This window comes from Trichomycterus rosablanca, chromosome 10 (genome assembly GCF_030014385.1).
Source record: "Trichomycterus rosablanca isolate fTriRos1 chromosome 10, fTriRos1.hap1, whole genome shotgun sequence".
NCBI classification, from domain to species: Eukaryota; Metazoa; Chordata; class Actinopteri; order Siluriformes; family Trichomycteridae; genus Trichomycterus; species Trichomycterus rosablanca.
In genome coordinates this window covers 16050685-16071995 of record NC_085997.1, presented here as the reverse complement: position 1 = coordinate 16071995, position 21311 = coordinate 16050685, and the positions used below count along the sequence as shown (strand labels likewise).

The 21311-nt window shown below is 38.5% G+C and overlaps 1 protein-coding gene across 1 annotated transcript in view; it reads right to left on the bottom strand.

The window, feature by feature from the left end:
* The window catches only part of rnf213b (ring finger protein 213b), a 64442-nt gene that overhangs the window by 33196 nt on the left and 9935 nt on the right, over positions 1 to 21311 (bottom strand). Inside the window, exons 9-28 of the mRNA XM_063002879.1 lie at positions 21083 to 21245; positions 20187 to 20327; positions 19991 to 20089; positions 19375 to 19503; positions 17698 to 17851; positions 16003 to 16170; positions 14949 to 15098; positions 14241 to 14863; positions 13997 to 14156; positions 12138 to 12355; positions 11693 to 11836; positions 11064 to 11216; positions 8720 to 10070; positions 8030 to 8221; positions 7785 to 7933; positions 2825 to 6739; positions 1409 to 1545; positions 1176 to 1274; positions 384 to 502; positions 187 to 303 (exon numbers count right to left, since the gene is read on the bottom strand). Of these exons, the coding sequence (XP_062858949.1) occupies positions 187 to 303; positions 384 to 502; positions 1176 to 1274; positions 1409 to 1545; positions 2825 to 6739; positions 7785 to 7933; positions 8030 to 8221; positions 8720 to 10070; positions 11064 to 11216; positions 11693 to 11836; positions 12138 to 12355; positions 13997 to 14156; positions 14241 to 14863; positions 14949 to 15098; positions 16003 to 16170; positions 17698 to 17851; positions 19375 to 19503; positions 19991 to 20089; positions 20187 to 20327; positions 21083 to 21245 (8381 nt within the window). The remainder of the gene's footprint in view (positions 1 to 186; positions 304 to 383; positions 503 to 1175; positions 1275 to 1408; positions 1546 to 2824; positions 6740 to 7784; positions 7934 to 8029; positions 8222 to 8719; positions 10071 to 11063; positions 11217 to 11692; positions 11837 to 12137; positions 12356 to 13996; positions 14157 to 14240; positions 14864 to 14948; positions 15099 to 16002; positions 16171 to 17697; positions 17852 to 19374; positions 19504 to 19990; positions 20090 to 20186; positions 20328 to 21082; positions 21246 to 21311) is intronic.

The following is a 21311-nucleotide window of genomic DNA, read 5'->3' as shown; positions in this document are numbered from 1 at the left end:
AGAAACATTATTAACCAGGTTTGAAATAGTAGTTGTATGTAAAACTCCTAGCTATTTAAACACAAATAAAGTAGCTGAGCAGTGACAAAAATAAAATAATTATATACAATGGTGGCACAGTGAAATTAATTAAAAAGAAACCTGCATGTAAGTATTTTATCTTACACTCAGCCAGTAGCTTCATACCAGATTGTTTTGGCAGGGCGAGTAGCTTGCTGATAGGCATTCCACACAAAACCGAAAGATCCAAGCTCATGTCGTGAGTGTCTCTGAGGTCATCAATGTGTACAGAAAGCCATGCACCTATGATCAAAACCAAATGAAGCAAACCCACCAAACCAATATTCACTTAATCTGGAAGATGTAGGACTATTTTCACCAACCTCCTTGGAAACCAATATATTTATTGGCACTTGCATTCCTTGAGAGCTTAGTAATAAACACGACATAACAGTTGGTATCTTCTGACTGTGAGGCCACAAGTTCATTCATGGTGCAGTACCTACAGACACAAAAACAGATCTGAAATAGTCTCAATAATGTCTCAATCCTAATATACTGTTTTAATGAAGCGTTAAAACAATAAGGGATAATATTGTATATACACAATAAAATAACACTTGTCAGTTAAGAGGATAGAGCAGTGGGTAGTGTGGGTGCCACAGAGCAACAAGTCCTGAGAACATGGGTTTGATTCTTCACTGTGGTCGCTGCCTGTCTGAAGTTTCACATGTTTCCCCATGGCAGTGTAGCATTACTCCAGGTATTTAGGTTTTCTGTGTCTTTTCTTGGTACACTATTTGACCAGATTGTGAGAGTGAGATTTGTGCTGAATTAGTCAAAAGAAAAGTTGAGAGGTCAGGCAACAATGCTGTGAATGATCATCCAAAAGGTGTACAACAAGGTTTAAATCAGGGCTCTGGAATTATTTCACAGCAAACTTCACATCAAACCATGTCTTAATGGACCTCAGTTTGTGTACAGATGCATCACATATCATGCTGGAACATAAAAAAGACTTTTGCAAACTGTTTCACAAAGTTTGAGGAATATTATTTATCTTTTCTAATATCTAATTAAAGTATTTAGCCACTCTTGCTTACATCTTATACAATCTTTAACACTGATGTTCTAGAGGTGGAAAAACCCAAAGGAAAAGAAAATGAAATATTTACTTGGCAGAAGCAATCAGTTCATTTTTGCAGAGCGATTCTTCCATGTCCATCTGTACCAGCAATATGTGCAAAGACACATGTGCATTTCTCATGAAGCATCTAAGAATTACAGATACAACATTTAAAGTTGCATTAAACAATGTGTTTTAATAAAAGAACATTTTCACGAGTAGAATAAAAGTATACAAAAAGCAGATGCAAGTAATTTGCCCGCAAATGTTAATTTACTGTACCGAATCTTGCTGCAGAAAGAAGCCTCTGTGTCAAACTGATGCACAGACAGCAAAAGAAGCCTTTCCATGTCCAAGTCCAAAGCCTGGGTCAGATCTCGCTCATCAGCTTTAGTAAGCAGACTAGAGAAGGTGGTGATCTAAAACAATATGCAGTGATTAAATGTAATTAAGGCAAGTTCATTACACAATTAACAAATTATAAGAGCAGTGTCGGTCTTTAGCAAACAGCTGCCTAGGGCAGCATCCAGAAAGGGGTGCCATTCCAGTAATATCCCCTCTGAAACTAGTTCTTAGAGAAACAATGAAAGATAAATTATTTTGATTTGACAGTAAAGAGTAAGTTTACTGTTAATTTATCTGAGTAAAAAAAGATTTAACTTTAGGTAAACTGCCCCTTAACTGTTTTTATAGAAAAATTAGATATTATGTTTGATATTTTGCTGCTTGTGCATTAAATACTTATAGTTGTTAAATCCATCTGTGGCTGCGAGTCTAAAGTACAAAGATAAGCAGCATGTCTGTCGTTAAGCTGCTGTAAGCAGATAAGAAACAACAGTTAGCACAGAATGGAGGTTCCAAAGTCCAACATGCAATATAAAGAGAGGCCCACAGTTCTGCTTTTTGTTCTTCAGCTATTTAATTACTGTAAGAACCCACAATTGTGCCAATAAATTATCAAATCCATTTAACTGTAATCTGTTTTCATTTATCATCTAACCTTATTTTTCCATGACACCATATTAAGCAATTCATTATTCATTTAGTAATATATGGCAAACAAGACTGCTTTTTACAGAACTTAATTTCAACTGGTACAACTGGTTTTACTCTTTTTTTGTATCTGCATTAAGTTCCTTCCTCTAATTTTGCTGCTTCTATTTTGCATTTTTCTAAATTTTATTGCAATTTTTTCAAATAATTTAATCAGCATTACATTTTCAAGATGCATGGGTGGCTCTATAATGCTGGGATCCAGGAATTGCTGGAGTTTAATCCCCAGCATTGGTATCAGCCGGTCAGGTGTCTACATACATACAGACATGTTTGGCTATGTCTGTGGGGATGACAGAGGCCACACGATGGGATAGTGTCCTGTTTGAGGTGTGTTGCTGCATGACGCCCAGACTTGGACTATCCTTGAACTATCCTGACCAGAATAAAGTGGTGGTATAACATAAAATTGAAATTACAAATAACATTTTCAGTAAAACGTTTTCAGTAAAACAAATTTCTTGAAATGTGGTTTTATCTGTTCGACCCTATTTATAATAGGTGAACAATGGCTCAAATTAATCACTGTCTTTGCTTGTGCCATAAAACCATCTTAAATATTTGTAAAAATTGGGACTAAACTAGACAAGGGCTAGCCCAGCATAATGTTATACTTTTTTCTACTAACAGTAAAGCATTCCTTACCTCTATGAATCTTGTCCTATCCATGTCGGTCTTGTTCAAATGACTGTTTATGAAATCTCTGAGGGAATGATGGCCTTGCTGGTGAAAGTACAGCTTTTGCAGTTGGTCTACTTCCTGCCTTCCTAACTCTGAGTTTTTTAGCCTCAGCACAGAGTCTGGAGTGGCACAGTTTAACAAAAAGCATTTGGCAGATTCATAGACCTCTTCCTCTTCATATCTGATTTTATTTGGCCCATGGTCCTCTTCCTCAATGTTATTTACATTTTTGTCCATTTCTCTAGACCCTGGATCTTCCCCTAAATCATCTGCCGTCCTTGTAGTTTTACTGTCCTCTTCAGTGTCATCCCCACTCACGAGGACAAGCTTCCCATTAGGGGGACTCTTGGGCTGTGTATCAGATTGAACATCACTGTCTGCCACAGCACATTCAATGTCATCATTAGGTGTGTTCTCAAGAGACTGAATCTCTTCTCCATGGTTGTGGGCTTGCTCATTTTCTTCCATGTCATTTTCTGCATCTACCTCCATTGGAACTGCAGTACTGATGCTCTCCTCAGTGGACATATTACTATCAGCATGGCCATTCCTCACTTTCTGATGATCCTGTTTTTCTCTACTTTCCAGGGCTTGCAGCAGGGCACTGGCACAAGCATCTCCATGAAATCCAACAAAGGCATCAGGTGGACTGAAATCTGATGATGACCCATTATTCTGGCAAAACTCAGAAACCCATTTTTTGAGTTTCTCCAGAACTCTGAGCTGCCATGAAGTTAGGTCAGTACTCCTGTCAACCTTATGCTTCTCTAGCCTGTTTTTCAGTGGAACAGGAAACTTGTCATAGACTTTTTCTTGGTCTTCTATTACGATCAGTCTGAAATACGGGTGAACTCGACACTTCACTCTGTGTGACCCGAGTCCCAAGTCAACATACCGCTGCCCACTGAAGTAAACGTAATATTGGTTCAGTGCATCATACAGACTCTCGTAAAGGTTAAGAAGATTTAGCAGGATGACAGTCCGACCGGTCTCCATACACATTTTCACTCGACTCACATTGCGACAGACTTGAGCATACTCTTGATCCTTGGGGAATCCTGAACCAAAGACGATTTCAGGGCGGGTGTTTGAAAAAATACTTTGCTGAACTATGTACAGGGCAGCGTTGTTAGTTGTCAGTAGGAGAAGGTAGCGGCATTCTTCTTTATTGTCATGGGCAAGGTTTTGTTTAATCATTTTCAATGTGCTGATCCTTGGGACATCATGTAAGTTTTGGAAGAGGTCTAGGAAGTAACTCAGAGGATCAAGGTCGTCTTTTTGTCCACTGAAATTGCACAGTATAGCCTCTGCCAAGTCACTGTCACTTGGCTCCTTGTCTGTTCTGTTCACTGTATTGAAAATCTTTTTCACCAAGCTGTAATAATCCCGGAGTCCAAAGAACTGATCTTTGTCATTTTTACAAATGCTTAAAAAGCCTTTTGCCAACTTCGGCAAAAGGTGCTTGATTTTGCGGAGAACTGTATTAGAGGATGAGCAGATACCGTTGGCTGTCTCCACCAACTCCTTTTCACTTGGATCCCAACGAGATACAAAAATCCCTCGGTTCATCTTTGCGGGATCAAGAGCCCAGTTCGAAATTCCAACAAAGCCCACCTTCATGTGTTTATCCGGACTCTCATTGTCAATGCACCCATCCTCCAACAGAGGGTGCAGTGTTTTCAGGGGCATCTGTGGAGAATCTTCTGCCAGTCCTATCTCATCCAGGACTACCACTGATACATACTCGTCAATGTTCTTGTCCTTTTGAAAACGAGCACAGTTCCGGAAAGTTGCAATGATCCCTTCTGGACTTGAGTGGGGGCTACACTGAAAAGACACCATGTGTACCTCTTTTAGTTTCTTGAACAAGGCACAGTGTGAGGCCTGTCTTTGCATGGCATAATCCACAACTGTCTTGGCGAGAGATTTTGAGCTCCCTGGCTTGCCCACCAGAAAAAGCGGGATCCTCAGCTCAATGCAGACCACCATTAGAAAGACGTTCTCTTTTAATGCTAAATTTTTAGCAATGGTCTTACTTGTATGAATGTTCTTAAGAAAAAAGTCTTGGCAGGAAGAAATCTCCTCTTCCAGTGCATCTTGGGAGTTAAGTGGATATGGGAAATACTGGCTAATGTCTTCCAGATATGTCTTTCTATCCTCAAGTGATGGATAATAGCACACTCCCACAGAAAGAGCCAAGCATTCCAAGGTAAGTTTAACTTCGTCTGTCCACTGGGAGTTTGGAAAAAGGTCGTCTTTGTGTTGGTAGAACCACACCAGCACCCTCATTGACCTCTCTACATCCCTAAGACTGACAAAACTGCATTCATTCACTTGAGAACGCATGTATCTTTGAGAGGCCGACAGAACTTTGATGATTACACTTTGGCATTGAAGTGGCAAGAAGTGTTCACTCCTTTGTTTTTGTACAATCTGTTTAATATAACAGAGTTCTGCTGAATCATTTAACTGTCCAAAGTCCCAAACAAGGGGCATCATACTTGGGGGCAAAGGATGAACACGGTACACAAGTTGGCGCATGGGAACTTTGCCAAGACGATCCTTTGTTTCTCCTGCCTTTACTCTGTAGCCCAGTCCAGCTCGCTCTAAACGTTCGATCATTTTAGGAGTGTGCATTCTGTAGGGATTGCAGGCAGCGATTATTTTCAGCCCCGAATCTTTGTTTAAAGGCGAGCCGTCTGCCATCTTGTCACACAGCACTTCCTTGATGGCAAAAATTGCTTCTGTAGTGTTGGCCTCGTCAAAAAACAAAATTGTGTCCAGATTGTATTTTTCACGGTTTTTCATCGCAAGACTTTCTGCCTCCCTCACCTTCTTGTGTATACTGTCAGCAGTAGTTCCTCCATGAACTTTGACCAATTTCATGTTTTCAATTTTTCTACCTTCTCTTTGAAGATCACAGAGGAATTTCACTAGTCTGGTCTTCCCACAGCCAGTCTCTCCCATTATGATGACAGGTATCTCACACCTGAATCTCATATGGATAGCCAGCATCTTCATTACATTATCAGCAGTAAGCTCATACGTAGGATCAGGGTCAAATTTGTCCTTCAAAGTCGCACCAACAACAAAAGAAACCTTTTTTAGTTTGGTTTCTCTTGGCAGCTGATCAAAGTCTTCGGAGAAGGAAATCCTTTGGTTCTGAAGTCCTTCAAACAAGTCAGGTGACATCACATCTCCCATCAAAACTTTATTACTTTGAGGGTCAATGGCATTAAGAGTACGTCCAGTGGGATTTGGCTTTATATGGAAACCAAGAAAAGTCATGGTCAAGTGATCAGCATTAAAGAAGATGTATGGATGAGATTCATTCTCCCATCGCTTCCTAATTGTTAACCTGGCTAAAATATCATCACCATGGTCACTAACCAGGAGGAGTGAAGGGCTCTGGTCTGAGATGTCCATGGAAGGAGATGCAAAATCCCTAGCCATGTGTATCATAAATTTGACTATGAAGCTCTTGAAGCCACGCAAATAGTCACCAAAAAAGTGTGGATCACAGAATCCAGAAATCTCACAGTCTTTTAGTTGCAGGTTAAGAAACCAAGTGAAGTGTTTTAGTTCAGACCATGATGGGTCCTTCAGTCCACAATTTGACAAAAGGTGGTGAAGACAATCCACTGTATCACCATCTACAGACCCAACTTGATATTTGAAATGGTCCAAATTCTCATTTCTGTTGAATCTTTTTAAATATTGGTAAGGTCTCTGAACACCTTCACTTTTAAACTCCTGTGAGTCCATCAGTGGGTCTGTGAAGCTTTCTTTCTTATGTCTCATTCTGAGTGCCAGTTCTTTCACTTCTTTTGGGGGCCTACAGTGAATGTTTGGTAGTAGGTACAGAAGTCCTTGGTTTGACTGGAAGGAATGCAAAGAAATGTACAAAAGTGAAAGGAATGCTTTAATAAAAATGGTATCATCAGTGTCAAAGAGAGAGAGTGTTTACATGCACAGTATAACCATTTAAGTGTGAGAAAGATTATAACTATTTTACTCACTAAAGTTACATGCGTATGTTAGTCAGTAATAAGATTTCTTAGATAGATCTACCTGTGGTAAGGCTTTTTATGTACCTTCTGGTAGCAAAGTGGTAATAGCTCTACTTTTTTTAAGTAGCTTATGAAGCTAGTGAATATTTCAGTAACTGAGTAACAATTTTTCATTTTATCACTTCCATCAACATTATGTTTAGGGATAAATTGCTTTAAGTGAAGTGCCTGTGTGACTCTACATAAGCAATACAGGTCTTCACCTCCACCTCTGGCAATTAAACACAAGTGGCGACAACACTACTGTAGCTACACTCGGCTACAAGGCAAGTCTCTGAATGTGCTTAACATTTGTTAAGAGAGCTGAATTTGGCAATTCATAGGTGCTTGCCATCCAATCTGATAAAGAGTTTCAAAGGATATGTCATGAACAATGGGTTAAACCACCAAATCCTGTAGGGACAGTTGTAGCCTAGCGATTAAGAAACTGGACTAGTAAGCAGAAGGTCGCCGGTTCAAATCGCACCACTGCCAGGTTGCCACTGTTGGGCCCTTGAGCAAGGCCCTTAATCCTCAACTGCTTAGACTGTAAGTTGCTTTGGATAAAAGTGTCTGCTAAATGCCGAAAATGTAAATCCAAGTGTGAACAGCTTTTAAAGAATTAGTCAAGAAGATCTGCACCTGCATTTGCTGCCAAAAGGGATTTCTATATAGTATCAAATAGAGGGTCTGAATACTTTTGTGGATTGGAGATTTAATTTTTTTTACCTCATCATCATGCTTAGTTAGTTGTAGATTACTAAGAAACTATGGCAATAATATCCATGCAAAATCAAATCCACAACAAAACAAAGTGAATATTTTCTGTAAGTAGAACAGTCTAAGTAAAATGGAAGAAATACAACGAGACCTACCTCCTTGTGAGATTGTCTCTGTAGACCAGTATCTGGCAAAAGTGCTTCAACTACAATCAAGTGAGCTGGGTTTCTTCTCCACAGTTTTCCTTCACAATCACTCAAACACCCTAGAACAAGTAATTTAAACAGGAACTCTTCTAAACCGCTTTGCACCTGTTCAAACAAACATCCAGTGTTAGTATCTAACAAATCCACAAGCATATATACAAGCACTGCTAAACATATCAATAAAGGTGTGGTAAAACATACAGCTGCAGTGTCAATGTGCAGGAGAACAGGGTCTTGCTCTCTCAGTGTTGACTCCTTCTCATGAAGTTTTTTAATAAAGCGATCAACATCCACACGGGGTTCTATTAGACTAACTGGCAGATAGCTGGCTCTTGGCAATTTTGGCTTGAAACGTTGAAACATTCGTGTAACAAAGAGTGACTTCCCTGAAAAGGCCAAAACAAGGGAGTGAACATTTATTAAAGGGTTAATAAAGCAGAAAATGCTTTTATGTAAAAATTCCAAGATTCATGCCATTAAAAGAGTGCCATATGAGTTCACAATAAAGTGGATGCTTCTAGAAAAGTTTACTGCATAACAAGATTCATAAATTGAATTCCTATTATGTCCTGTAGCACATATAAAAATGCTGAGCAATATGATAAAACATGTGTATTATACTAGGAGTGAGTTCTTTAAATATGAAAATAACTTTATCCACAGGGAACGAGGGATAACTAAATTGTATGGTTTAGTATAAAAACGATAAAAATCAGAATTCAACCCAGATGATGGGTTAAATTGCTATGGGAGCACATAATAAACTCTAACCATAATTAACTGCATCATAAATAATAATACATGTATTGTTAAGTTTAATGCATACATGGCACTCTTAGGATGGAATGGCTCTTGCATATTATTAAATGTATTTAAATACACACCAACAGCTGGACGTCTGGATGAAACCATCCAAGATGAAAGACCCTGTGGATATGCCTGAAAATGACTGTCTGGGGCTGTTAGGTGTCGTCTGAGGTATTCTTTAGCATTTTCCTCAGAAACCATCAATCCTGCTTGCAACTTGTAGTTGCTAAAGAATGATGGAACATATCTGTCTTGGTTTACAGGACAGACTATAACGATGCGATAACGAGACCCAGCGCTCTGCTCCATTTCCTCAAAGTGCTCAACTAGAGCCACACTTACATCATACATCAGCAAACCTGGATTGAACAATGTATAGACTTTTTTATGGCTGCTTGGAGCACCTTGGCCTAGACATCGACGAAGGAAGATTTCTACTTCTTCATCAGTTGTGTTTTCTGTACACATTAACACCTCATCGACTGAGGGAAACTTTTGTTCTGGGCTCTCCATGTAAAAAGAAAGTGTAGTGGTAATCATTTCTGCAGGATGGCAAAGAACAAGATTGGGTTTTCCTTCTTGAAGAATAGATGGTAACCTGCGTTTTATATGGAGCTGGTTCATATCAGAAAGACTGGATAAAAACAAAGCAAGAACCTCAATGTCCATATATTGTGCAAGGTATCTGGGTTTGTCATTCAAAAAGTCCTGCCACATTTTTTCCAAAGTTTCCACAACTTCCAAATTTTCTTCTTCCTTTTGACATTCTTGGTCCAATGTGAAAATGAAAGACATTTCGTCTTCTTCAGAATCTTCCTGAAGCTCGGTTTTGTGCAACTGCTTGGAAATAGATAAATCTGAAAGTTCTTCTCCCATATCCTCTGTAAAAGGATCAATGGTTTTATTTTCGGTGTCTTCATAGATGTCAAACATTTCATCGTAATTCTGGGGTCCCCCAGTATCCTGCTCAGACTGGTATTGATGTTGAATCTCAAGACTCTCTTTTCCTTTTTCAAAAGCTTGTCTTATGTCATCTAGGGTGGTATCTGGCTTGAGAAGGTTGAGCAGGTGCCTTATTTGCTGTGAAAGAGGCGTTTCTCTCTCATAGATGTTTTTTATGCAAAGGCAAAGGCCAACTATCTGCTCTGAGGTATAGTGATTCAATGCATAGTATCGAGAGCGCATCTCAGACATATAGTTACACCAATCTTCATAGCAGGCTTCCATTGAGCGACATGCTTTTTGAAGCTCCTCAGCAACAAGTCCGTGGTACACAACATTCTTCTCAAGCAAGGGAAAGTGAACATTTATGCATGGGTCTTTTTTGGGGTTGCATTTTACATTCACCCTTAAGTACTGGAAAAATAAGTTTCCAGATGAACATAGTTGTAAAATGACTCGTCCCATTCTTTGTACTCCCTCGAATATCTAAAAAACAAAGATAGGCTACTTACATCATAATTAATTACATCACTAACATAGTTACATAGCTTACATCTGTTAGTCATATCTTTTATTCTTTGTACATTACAACCCATCATATGACTACTACACTAATCAGCCATAACATTAAAACCACCTCCTTTTTTCTACACAAACTGTCCATTTTATCAGCTCCACTTACCATATAGAAGCACTTTGTAGTTCTACAATTACTGACTGTAGTCCATCTGTTTCTCTACATACTTTTTAGCCTGCTTTCACCCTGTTCTTCAATGGTCAGGGCCCCCACAGAGCAGGTATTATTTAGGTGGTGGATGATTCTCAGCACTGCAGTGACAATGACATAGTGCTGGTGTGTTAGTGTGTGTTGTGCTGGTATGAGTGGATCAGACACAGCAGCGCTGCTGGAGTTTTTAAATACCGTGTCCACACACTGTCCACTCTATTAGACACTTCTACCTAGTTGGTCCACCTTGTAGATGTAAAGTCAGAGACGATCATTCAACTTGCTGCTGTTGAGTTGGTCATCTTCTAGACCTTCATTAGTGGTCACATGACTTTGCCTACAGGGCACTGTTGGCTGGATATTTGTGGTTGGTGGACTATTCTTAGTCCAGCAGTGACAGTAAGGTGTTTAAAAATTCCATCAGTATTACTGTGTCTTATCCACTCATACCAGCACAACACACACTAACACTGCAGTGCTGAGAATGATCCAATGATCCTCTGGGAGATTCCTGACCATTGAAGAACAGCATGAAAAGGGGCTAACAAAGCATGCAGAGAAACAGATGGACTACAGTCAGTAATTGTAGAACTACAAAGTGCTTCTATATGGTAAGTAGAGCTAATAAAATGGACAGTGAATGTAGAAACAAGAAGGTGGTTTTAATGTTATGGCTGATCGGTGTATGTTGGTTATATAATCTGCTATTTTTATACAACAAGGCATTATCTTGTGTTGTTATGAAAATGTACCTCAGTGAACTTGTTGACTTGCTCCTTGCCATGCTCTCCTTTGGATGACATAAGCATCAGCTTGTTCTGTAATTCCAGTAATTCATCGAGACTGTATGTTATGTACTCATTCTTGTTGGATACCTTTACAGATAGAATGCTGCCCAAAGATTTCTACAAAATGAACAAATAAGAGCAAAAACAAACCCACAGCTGTCAGTCAAACTGCCTGATGATGATGTGTAATTTAACACCCTTACACTTTTTCACTTTATTTTTCCAAAGACCAATAACAGTGTGCTTCATTCATGCTACTACTGTTCTGTTTTTGAGCTGTTGCTGCTTCTAGATGTTTTCATTTGCCTACAATACCAGCAACTGCAGTTCTCAAAGTTGGCAAATTTCACATAATTTTGTTGCATCACTTTGACAAACTGGTTGTTGAAAGTGGTATTACAGTAAGTACTACACTAAAATTTACTGAGATTGCAGGGGTGTATGGATTTGCAATGGGGTGGCTTGAATAGTTAAAGGCATTAATAACAAAAATGGTCACACACATATGGCAATGCAGTGTATGTGCTATACCAGGAAATTCTTTAACATAATGTACTTTTTAGTTAATTGGTTCACCACTACTGTCTACTCACCTTCCCAGAGGAGCCGACTGGCCAGTTCAGATGATACACACCAGAAGAATTGATAGATGAGACCTTAGAAAGAGAGGACTTCTCAACAGAGCCATGAGTCTCCCTCAAGCCTTTCAGCCAGTTAAGACAACGAGCAGATTCTTCCTACAGACAAAACAAACCCACACTGTTAATGCATGCTCTGGTGGTGCAGTGCTAAAATATGGAATAGCCCAGTTCCATTTGGCTGGCCAGACCTCTACACAGACACGACTGGGTTATTTGGGTGCTGGATGATTCTCAACACTGCAATGGTATGATAGATTATGCAGTTATGCAGTGTATCAGATTCAGTTAAATTTACTGGCCTCATTATTAGGAATGCTCACCCTGCTAGCACTTGTGGTAAAGGTACACCTAGAGAGCTAGTTACCATTAATAACAATAATTTTAAAAGAATACCTACCAATTTTGTTGGAAGCTTTTCATCTTCTTTGAGTTTGTCCCAGACTTGCTGAGCACGAACAATTAACTCTTCAAAGCCTGCATTTTTATTTCGGAAGAACAACAGCGGGCTGTAGCCCATAACAGCATCATCAAAACTTGCCAATCTGTCAATCTCCATGTCATTTTCTCCAGCCGAAATAGACGCCAAATCCTTAAAGACTTTCAGCTCCCTTAAATCTGTTCAAGATAAAAAGGTCAGTTAGTGCAAAAGTCAAAGAATTAGAAAAGAGCAACTATATTCAAAAAATTATAAAATTAGGCAAACCTGTAAAGGCATTAATTAAGACAGGCTCCAGAAGAACATTAATTCTCCTTGGATAGTGTCATGCATGTCTGGAATGACTAGTAGTGAAATACTGAATCATTTTACTCTGTATTTTTTCTTAAGCACTTAAAAAAGGTTCAACAATGTTAAATTCTGGTAAATGAGGTAGTAATAAAAGACACAACCTCGCATTAATCCTTGCATTCAACAAACTCTTGAATTATTTTAGCAGGATGTAGTATTTGCATCATAGCATACATTTCTTTATTCGTTTATAGTCTGTTTTACCACCTCTTTATCCTATTCAGCGTCACAGTGGGTCAGTTTCGTGGGTCAGAAAACACCCCTAACAGATCGCCAGTCCATCACAGGGCAGACACACACACACTCACACATTCACACACATACATCTAAGGCTGTTTCAGCAGCTCCAGTTAGCCTAACTGTACAGTGGTGTTTGAAAGTTTGTGAACCCTTTAGAATTTTCTATATTTCTGCATAAATATGACCTAAAACATCATCAGATTTTCACACAAGTCCTAAAAGTAGATAAAGAGAGCCCGGTTAAACAAATGAGACAAAAATATTATACTTGGTCATTTATTTATTGAGGAAAATCATCCAATATTACATATTTGTGAGTGGCAAAAGTATGTGAACCTCTAGGATTCACAGTTAATTTGAAGGTGAAATTAGAGTCAGGTGTTTTCAATCAATGGGATGACAATCAGGTGTGAGTGGGCATCCTGTTTTATTTAAAGAACAGGGATCTATCAAAGTCTGTTCTTCACAACACATGTTTGTGGTAGTGTATCATGGCATGAACAAAGGAGATTTCTGAGGACCTCAGAAAAAGAATTGTTGATGCTCATCAGGTTAGAAAAGGTTACAAAACCATCTCTAAAGAGTTTGGACTCCACCAATCCACAGTCAGACAGATTGTGTACAAATGGAGGAAATTCAAGACCATCGTTACTCTCCCCAGGAGTGGTCGACCAACAAAGATCACTCCAAGAGCAAGGCATGTAATAGTCTGTGAGGTCACAAATGACCCTAGGGTAACTTCTAAGCAACTGAAGGCCTCTCTCACATTGGCTAATGTTAATGTTCATGAGTCCACCATCAGGAGAACACTGAACAACAATGGTGTGCATGGCAGGGTTGCAAGGAGAAAGCCACTGCTCTCCAAAAAGAACATTGCTGAAAATTCTAAAGGGTTCACAAACTTTCAAGCACCACTGTATGTCTTTGGACTTGATGAGGGAAACTGGAGCACCCAAAGGAAACCCACACAGAGGGAAAAGCATAAAAAAGGCCAAGTAATTGAACCCAGGCTCCTCTCACTGTGAGGGCAACCCATGGTGCCACCGTGTCACCCCGATCACTGTCTGTTATATGACCCTGTAAGATTTAATTCATCTCTAAATTATTTCCATATATAGTTGGCTCTGATATTTCAAAATGCATATTGCCAGAGCTAATTTGTAGTTAATCTGATATTAAATAGCTGATAGGTAATTTGATAGCAGTTAAGATTTATATCTGAAACTCACCCTTAATAGATTTTTTAACCCAGTCCACCAGATCCTTGCTTTTCAAGAACACTTCCAGACAGGCTGTGTGCTTGCGGTCGATGTTTGACAGTTTTTGCCTTGCAGAAATAAGTTCATCACTCAGTGATCCCAGACTCTTCTTCTTGAATGAGTCTTCATTCTGCACAACACAATGTTGTTTTTACTTATCAAAACACACCAATAATGTAACCTATCAATTTACAACTTTTAAAACATAACATACCAGCTGAGTAAGACTGTAAATATGGCTGAAGTCTCCTTGCAGATTGAGTCTGTCTCTTATTCTCATTATTGCAATGGCGGACTCTGCTGAGTTATGGAGCTGTCGATACTTCTGAATCTGATTGAACCTTAATTCAGGCCAGTTTTGATCAAGGCCTTCATAATTTTCAATCTTTTTAGCCATAAGATTAAGCTCGCTCTTGATGCGAGTGCCATCACCCTTGTCTCCACACCCATCCACAGCCATGTCCACTTGCTCAAAAGTAACAAGTCCTTGTGCAATCCTTAAACCTAGCTGGCAAAAATCTTTGAGTGAAGGCTGCCAGATTTCAGCAATGACTTCTAGCAAATTCAGTTGCACCGGAACAGAAAGTATCATGTATGCCTCAAGTGCATTTGCCTCGTCCATCCATGATTTGAGAATTAGATTACTTTCTTGTAGCTCATACATCTGTCTTGCCATATCAAGTACTTGTGGATCAGCACTATAGTGTAGCACCATTGTTGAACAGATTTCTTTCAGATCTTGATTGGAAAAACATGGCTGTGCTCCCACCAGCATGTTTAAGCTTATTGTTTGAAGGTCAGTCTTGTGTTCTTCCTCAAGTAAGGTGACTTCAGGTACTGTTAAAGCACAAAAATGAAAACACTAAATAAAAAAAAAAACACTTTTAGTACATGTAAAGCATTCTTTTTGTACCAAACTCACCATGGATCATCTCTGAGATTTTCCCCAACATATTTAGAAGGAAATCCATATGCTTTTTTTGCTCCATTATGGCTTTGACATCCTTATCTCTTTGAGAAAGCAGCCCCTTTGCATCGATGGAAATGTTTGGCGGCTTGAAGCTTTTTTTAACTAAAAATGAAGACATACATATATATTTAAATATGCACAGTTCATTACTTGTCTAAATTAATACATTATTTTATTAAATTCAAGAACCTACAGGCAAAAATGTAAAATAAACCAAGGTTTTTTGATAGAAATTAATATGAGTAAGGGGCTTCTTTTAAAATCATATAAAAGTATTTCACGTATTTAAAGTGTAGAATGAAAAACACATATTCAGTAAGATGGTTTTAGGACTACTGTGACTGAGGTCAGAGAAGAGAACAGAACAATCAGATAGGATGTAAAAACAAAAGATACCTAAGAAGGACAGATTATCGCATCACAAGACCAGACCAGAATTATTTAGAACATAGCAGACTCTATGGCACTATGGTGCCAATATGTATCTTCTTATTTTTGAATATGTTTCATAGCATCTAACTGATTCTCTTTGTGTGTCCGGCTCTGAGGAGGAGGGGTTGGCGATGGAGAGGGCGATAGAGGTATTAAAGAACTATATAAAATTACCTAGTTGTTCTTACTGCGGTATGCTTTTATGCTGTATGTAAGAATCCACAATTGTGCTTTCATTAAACTTCAATCCAGCTAAAAAGAATCTCGTGTCTGAGTTTGCTTTCTGACAGTAAAAGTTCCACCACAGCTTATAAAATCAAATTTATATGCTTTCATTCAGTGGTGGCACAGGCCAGGTCGGGTGCTCAACAGACACAACTGTTCATGTATAAGAGAGGAAAATGGAAAGAGAACCAGCATCAACGTCTGTTTAAGGCTGGAAATATGTGGGGCATATCAAGGCTGTAATGCCAGCACTCAATTTAAGCACCATTCATAGACGTTTTGCAGCTGTTAACAGACCAAAACAGACATATGTAATAGGTATTTACATCAAACAGTTCTAGGCACCTACATTTTTCATACAGCTTTAGGAACTGGTCGCGATGTTTCAGTATAGTCTGCAGGTGGCCAAGGAGAATATCACCCTGACAAAGTGAATGGATCAGAGAACCCAACGTAGACTGACAAGTGTTCATAATTGTACTTGCATCCTCACTGATCTCCAGTTTACTCCAGTGTTCTAAATAATAGAAAACATACACTTTTATTATTTATATTGTAATACATGGCAGGATGGCACAATACTCTTTGCATAGAAGTATTCTGAACAATGTATGTATTTTAAACACTAAACTGAAGAATGTGTAAAACTTTGGCCTGATCACTTTTACAGAGGCTATATGAAGTCAGGTGTTTTGACTGAAAAGATGTAATTGAACATGTGGGTTGTAGAGCTGCTCTGCTTTATAATGTACATTATTCCAAAGACAGAAATGTTTGTGATCTATACCCCAATCCAAACAAACGTTAAGAAAAAAATGTGTTGTATTAGAGATACAGAGGCAAACTATTTTTTATTTTGTAGTACAGTATGTTCTTCAGAACGTTTCATAAAGATTTATTGAAATTAAAATCTTTGATGGACATGGAAGGTGCCTGAGTAGTGTAGTTGGGACAATGTGGTTTAAAGACATAGTTTTGTTTATTCCAAAAATCAGTCCATCCAAATTTGTCCAGGTTTTGTTTTTCATACACCTCTTAATGTTTTGGCTTTAGAAAAAGAAAATTATGGTATGGGGTTGCTTTGGTATATTAACCCATTAATTGATTACATGAGAACACCAGGACAGTGATCCATACCAAAATACTAAAAGGAATGGTGTAATGCTATAAGTCAGATGAGTAAATCAACTACAAAATGATACCAAAAGAAGAGCCAGAGTCCAGATCTTAACCCAATAGAGATGTTGAGTCAGAAAGGGTGTTTCAAACAAGAAATTCCAAAATGACAAACAACTCCCTCTCATTATTGTGCAAGTCTGATCAGGTTGTCATATACTGTATATAAGCCTAGAATGATAAAACAGTGTGCTTACTAAAGAGACACAACATAAAAGTCTGTTCTGCTAGTTAAGAAGGTCAGAAGGTGTTTATTAGTGTAAGGTGGAGGAAAATCTAACCCTTTTTTTAAATTAAGAAGCAATTCACTTGGGTTTACTGTCTAATCTTGCACCTGTAAAGATTGTAAAGTAAATAAAATACATTTATAGCAAACAATTCTGTACACAGGTTCTCAACCTGTCCTAATGATAAAGGGGGGGGGGGGGGGGGGGGCTGGAGCCTATCCCAGCTTTTCAATGGGCACAAGGCACACAGTAACACCCTGGACGGGGCGCCAGTCTATCGCAGGGCAGACACACATTCACACACCCATTCACCTATAGGGCAATTCAGTGTCTCCAATTAACCTGACTGCATGTTTTTGGACTATGGGAGGAAACCTGAGCTCCCGGAGGAAACCCACGCAGACACAGGGAGAACATGCAAACTTCTCTAAAGATTCAGGTTGTTTTATTTGTGATAGTATATATAGGCTCATATACTGCCAAATATAAACTTTAAAAAAAACCCAGGATAAACTGGCTTGGCAGACATGGCCCTACCCAAAAACATTTGTTAATCGTACCATGTCAAACATGCTAAATAATGTCTGTACTTTATATAAGTCACTGCAAAAATATATAAGAATAGAAGAAGGATAATGTACCCCAAGAAAGCAGGACATGGACAGCAGATTCTGCATTTAGTATTTGGGTCACTGTGTCTTCTCCATAGCGAGCAGCCGACTCCACAATTATTGTGGACAGAAAGGGAGAAGGCTTCTGAGGCCAATTACGCAGAAGATTCCCTTCTCTACGTTTCTAAATGTGATAAAAACAGTAAGGATATATAAAATTATTTTCCTGGCAAAAATAAAAACACAATACACTCATAATCTCGGTCAGCATCTGAATTTTGAAAGGTACATTAACAGATAGATAGGACTGATTGCAGATTGGCCATTTCCATTTCCTAAATATCCCATTCAGTTCCTGAAAATGACCTGTGAATGATCCGGCCCGCCGCGTCATTTGATCCGGCCCGCGAGAGCTTAAACGACTGTATGATTGTTGTGATGGTTCGAGTCGTTACAGAGACGCGCTTATAATTTAATGCGCTCCTGCGCCTTTAAGAGACAACGTGACATCGTAGTCATGGCAACTAACTTTAACCTTCGCTAAGAAGCCATGTGACTTTTACGGCAAAAGAACGCGGGGTAGCGCAGTCAGTAATGTAAACAATAATAAATAAATACAAATAATTATATTGCAATATAATACCCAAGCATTGTCTGTAAGTAGTGGCGTTTATATTCTCAGTTGTTAGTAAAGAGTATATATAATAAGAGTATATCACAACGTTTTAGTTACAAATTTACCGTAATTAAATACTGTTGTTACCGTTACTATAGCAATTTTAACTCGTTATTTTACGTTTGGTTAAATCTCATATTGTACCAGATGTAACACTTGACTACAGCTGTGTGCTTTTACTGTATTAGGTTCTTTATTGTTTTTATTGTTTGTATTTTTACTTCATTTTGATGCACACAGTGTATCACACAGCTGGGAAGCAAATAAACCGACTGTATTCTGAAGAGAGCTGTCTGTCTGTCTGTCTGTCTGTCTGTTAGTGAGGGCAGAATGATTGTCTTAAAAATACACTGTAAAATCCTAAATAAACTGCATCTTTCAAAATGCAGGCTGATTTTGTGACCTGCAAAGTGACACATCCCGCCAGTAGATGATGTTACACATATTTACACATGATCCTAAAATGTACAAGAAGATAAGAAAATTAAGCATAAGGAGGAAATTTAATGAAAGTGAAAACAAGTTTGTGCTTCAGGAAGAGAAACCGGTGCGTCTCTTGTGTTATGAGGCTGTGTCTGTGGTAAAGTAGAACAATATAAATGCAGAATTCAGCCTCCAAGAAAAACAGCAATCGGCCCTTCGAGGGCCACCATAATGCTGATGATAATAGAAACTCATAAATCAGATTAATGGGTGAAATATGCAGAATTCTAAAAAGCAAATACTGTAGTACTATTTCGAACCAGTAGGTCCAGACTACACGAAATCTTTATTATATGCCAATAAATACATTTTCAAACATATCTATGTTCATATTATTTAAGTGATTATATTACATCATTACATATTCATTATGCATAAGTACAAAATCAAAATATACATTGTGTGTAACTTTAAACATGAAAAAATGCATTACACATATTTAAAAAAGTGCTTTAATGTCTTGCTCTGAACATGTGTGACTTGTCTCCAAATTCCACTTATAGTGTTTATTTGTGGCATAAAATGACAGACACATCTGAGTTACTAACCTGGCATATGGTTTTTATGGCAAACACACACAACTCTTCAAAACAAGTCTGAACGTTTTTGTGGCTTTTCTCTATAGCCTTCGCTGTCATTTCCACAACACAGATCTGTACCCTCTCCTCATCACGGAGCTGCAGAATAAAACACAGTACAAACAACTGTACTTGTTATTGTGTAATTAAAACCAGAAAATAAATAAATGAATAACAGATTATTGTTTTGTTTTTTTGTATTTTTGTTTTTATTTTTCTCCCGACTTTTACCATGCCCAATTGCCCGATTGCATCACGATTTCTCTCCAATAATGCCGATCCCTGCTCTGATTTAAGGAGAACGAAGCTAACCCACACCCCCTCCGAAACGTGGGCAGCAGCTGTATGCATCTTTACACCTGCACTAGGCGAGTACTAATGCGGATCAGCCCTGTGTACGGAGAGACACACCCTGATCAACGCACTCCTTCCCCTCTGTCCAGTCGTAGTTGCATCAGTTATGAGGAGACCCTATTCGGGTTACTACTACCCCACCCCTATATGAACAACAGACCATTGTATCGAGCTGAGATTTGATATGATGTATTCAAAAGCCCAGCTCTGGTGTGCCAGTGTGTGTTTTTACCGCAGAGATCCTCTTTCTTAAGTCTTTGTCCACACTGCACAGCCACTCCTTTTTGACAGAATCTATTGAACACTCCAGTCCAAAGAAGGCATCCCAAAGCTAAATGGGAAATTATGGCATTGTTAAAACATTTCAGAACACACATGAACATGAAGTACCCTGAGTTGGCTTTTAAAATTTATATTTAATACTGTACCTCTATTTCTGTAGCGTAAGAGAGTTTTGAATGTTGGAACAAAGGCTGCTTAAGCACACTATCCCTCCACTCACTGAATTCCACCTGAGCATTTCCAAGCTCTGTTAAAAGCTGTTTTGTTTCTTTCTTTTTCTCTTCCTTCTAAAAAAGAATAATTATTGTAAAAATTGCAAGAAAAATGCATCTGAAGCCTTTAAAATAAGACTACCTGAATTTCAGCATTAATTACAAACAATATATGGTTGGACCATAATCTAAGTAAAAATTAAACACATTCTCCCATAAAGTAGTAATACACACTGTATTTTATTTTATTTTAATAAAGGTTTAATAGAATTTAAATCTCGGAAGGTGCTCATCAATTATGAATGAATTACATTACATGCAAACTTAAAAGTTAAGAAGTAGATTAATTAATGAGAGGGTATTTCTGCCTTGCATCCAGTGTTTTCCAGTACAGCAGGGCCCACTGCGGCACTCACCAAGATAAAGCAGTTATAAAAATGAAAAATAAAATATTCAGGTAATCCCAAAAGGCAATTGTACAAAATCATTTAGAAAGAATAAATTATATGCTTTCAACATTGTGGAAACAGTTTGTGAAAGGTCTCTTGCTGTTTACTGTGCTCCTATATGCACAGTCATGAACAAGTTGGACAAGTTTGGTGCGGAGGAACCAGCTTGCGCCTAGCCATCAACTCAACCCAGTTAAATACATTTGGGATGAATTAGAACACTAAGTACAAGCCAGGACTTCTCGTCCAACATTGTTGCCTAACCTTACAAACACTTTGACACATTTCCACAGACACATTGCAATGGTTAGTAAAAAACCTGACCTAAATAGTGTCCATATTAATGCCAATGGTTTTTGAATGCCTGACCATCAGTGTAACATACAGTACCTTTAATAGGGCTTCATACAGAACCTCAGCTATTTTCAGCAGTAGCTGAAAGGACAAAACTGCTGCCTTGAACAGGAAAGGACTTTGAGCTATTTTGCAAGTGCTCTTGAGAACATCTCTGCAGCACTGAACCAACCATCCAGAGCACATGATTCTAAAAACATACACATTATAAAATATGCAGTACATAAACATCAAAATAAACTTCATTATAATAGCA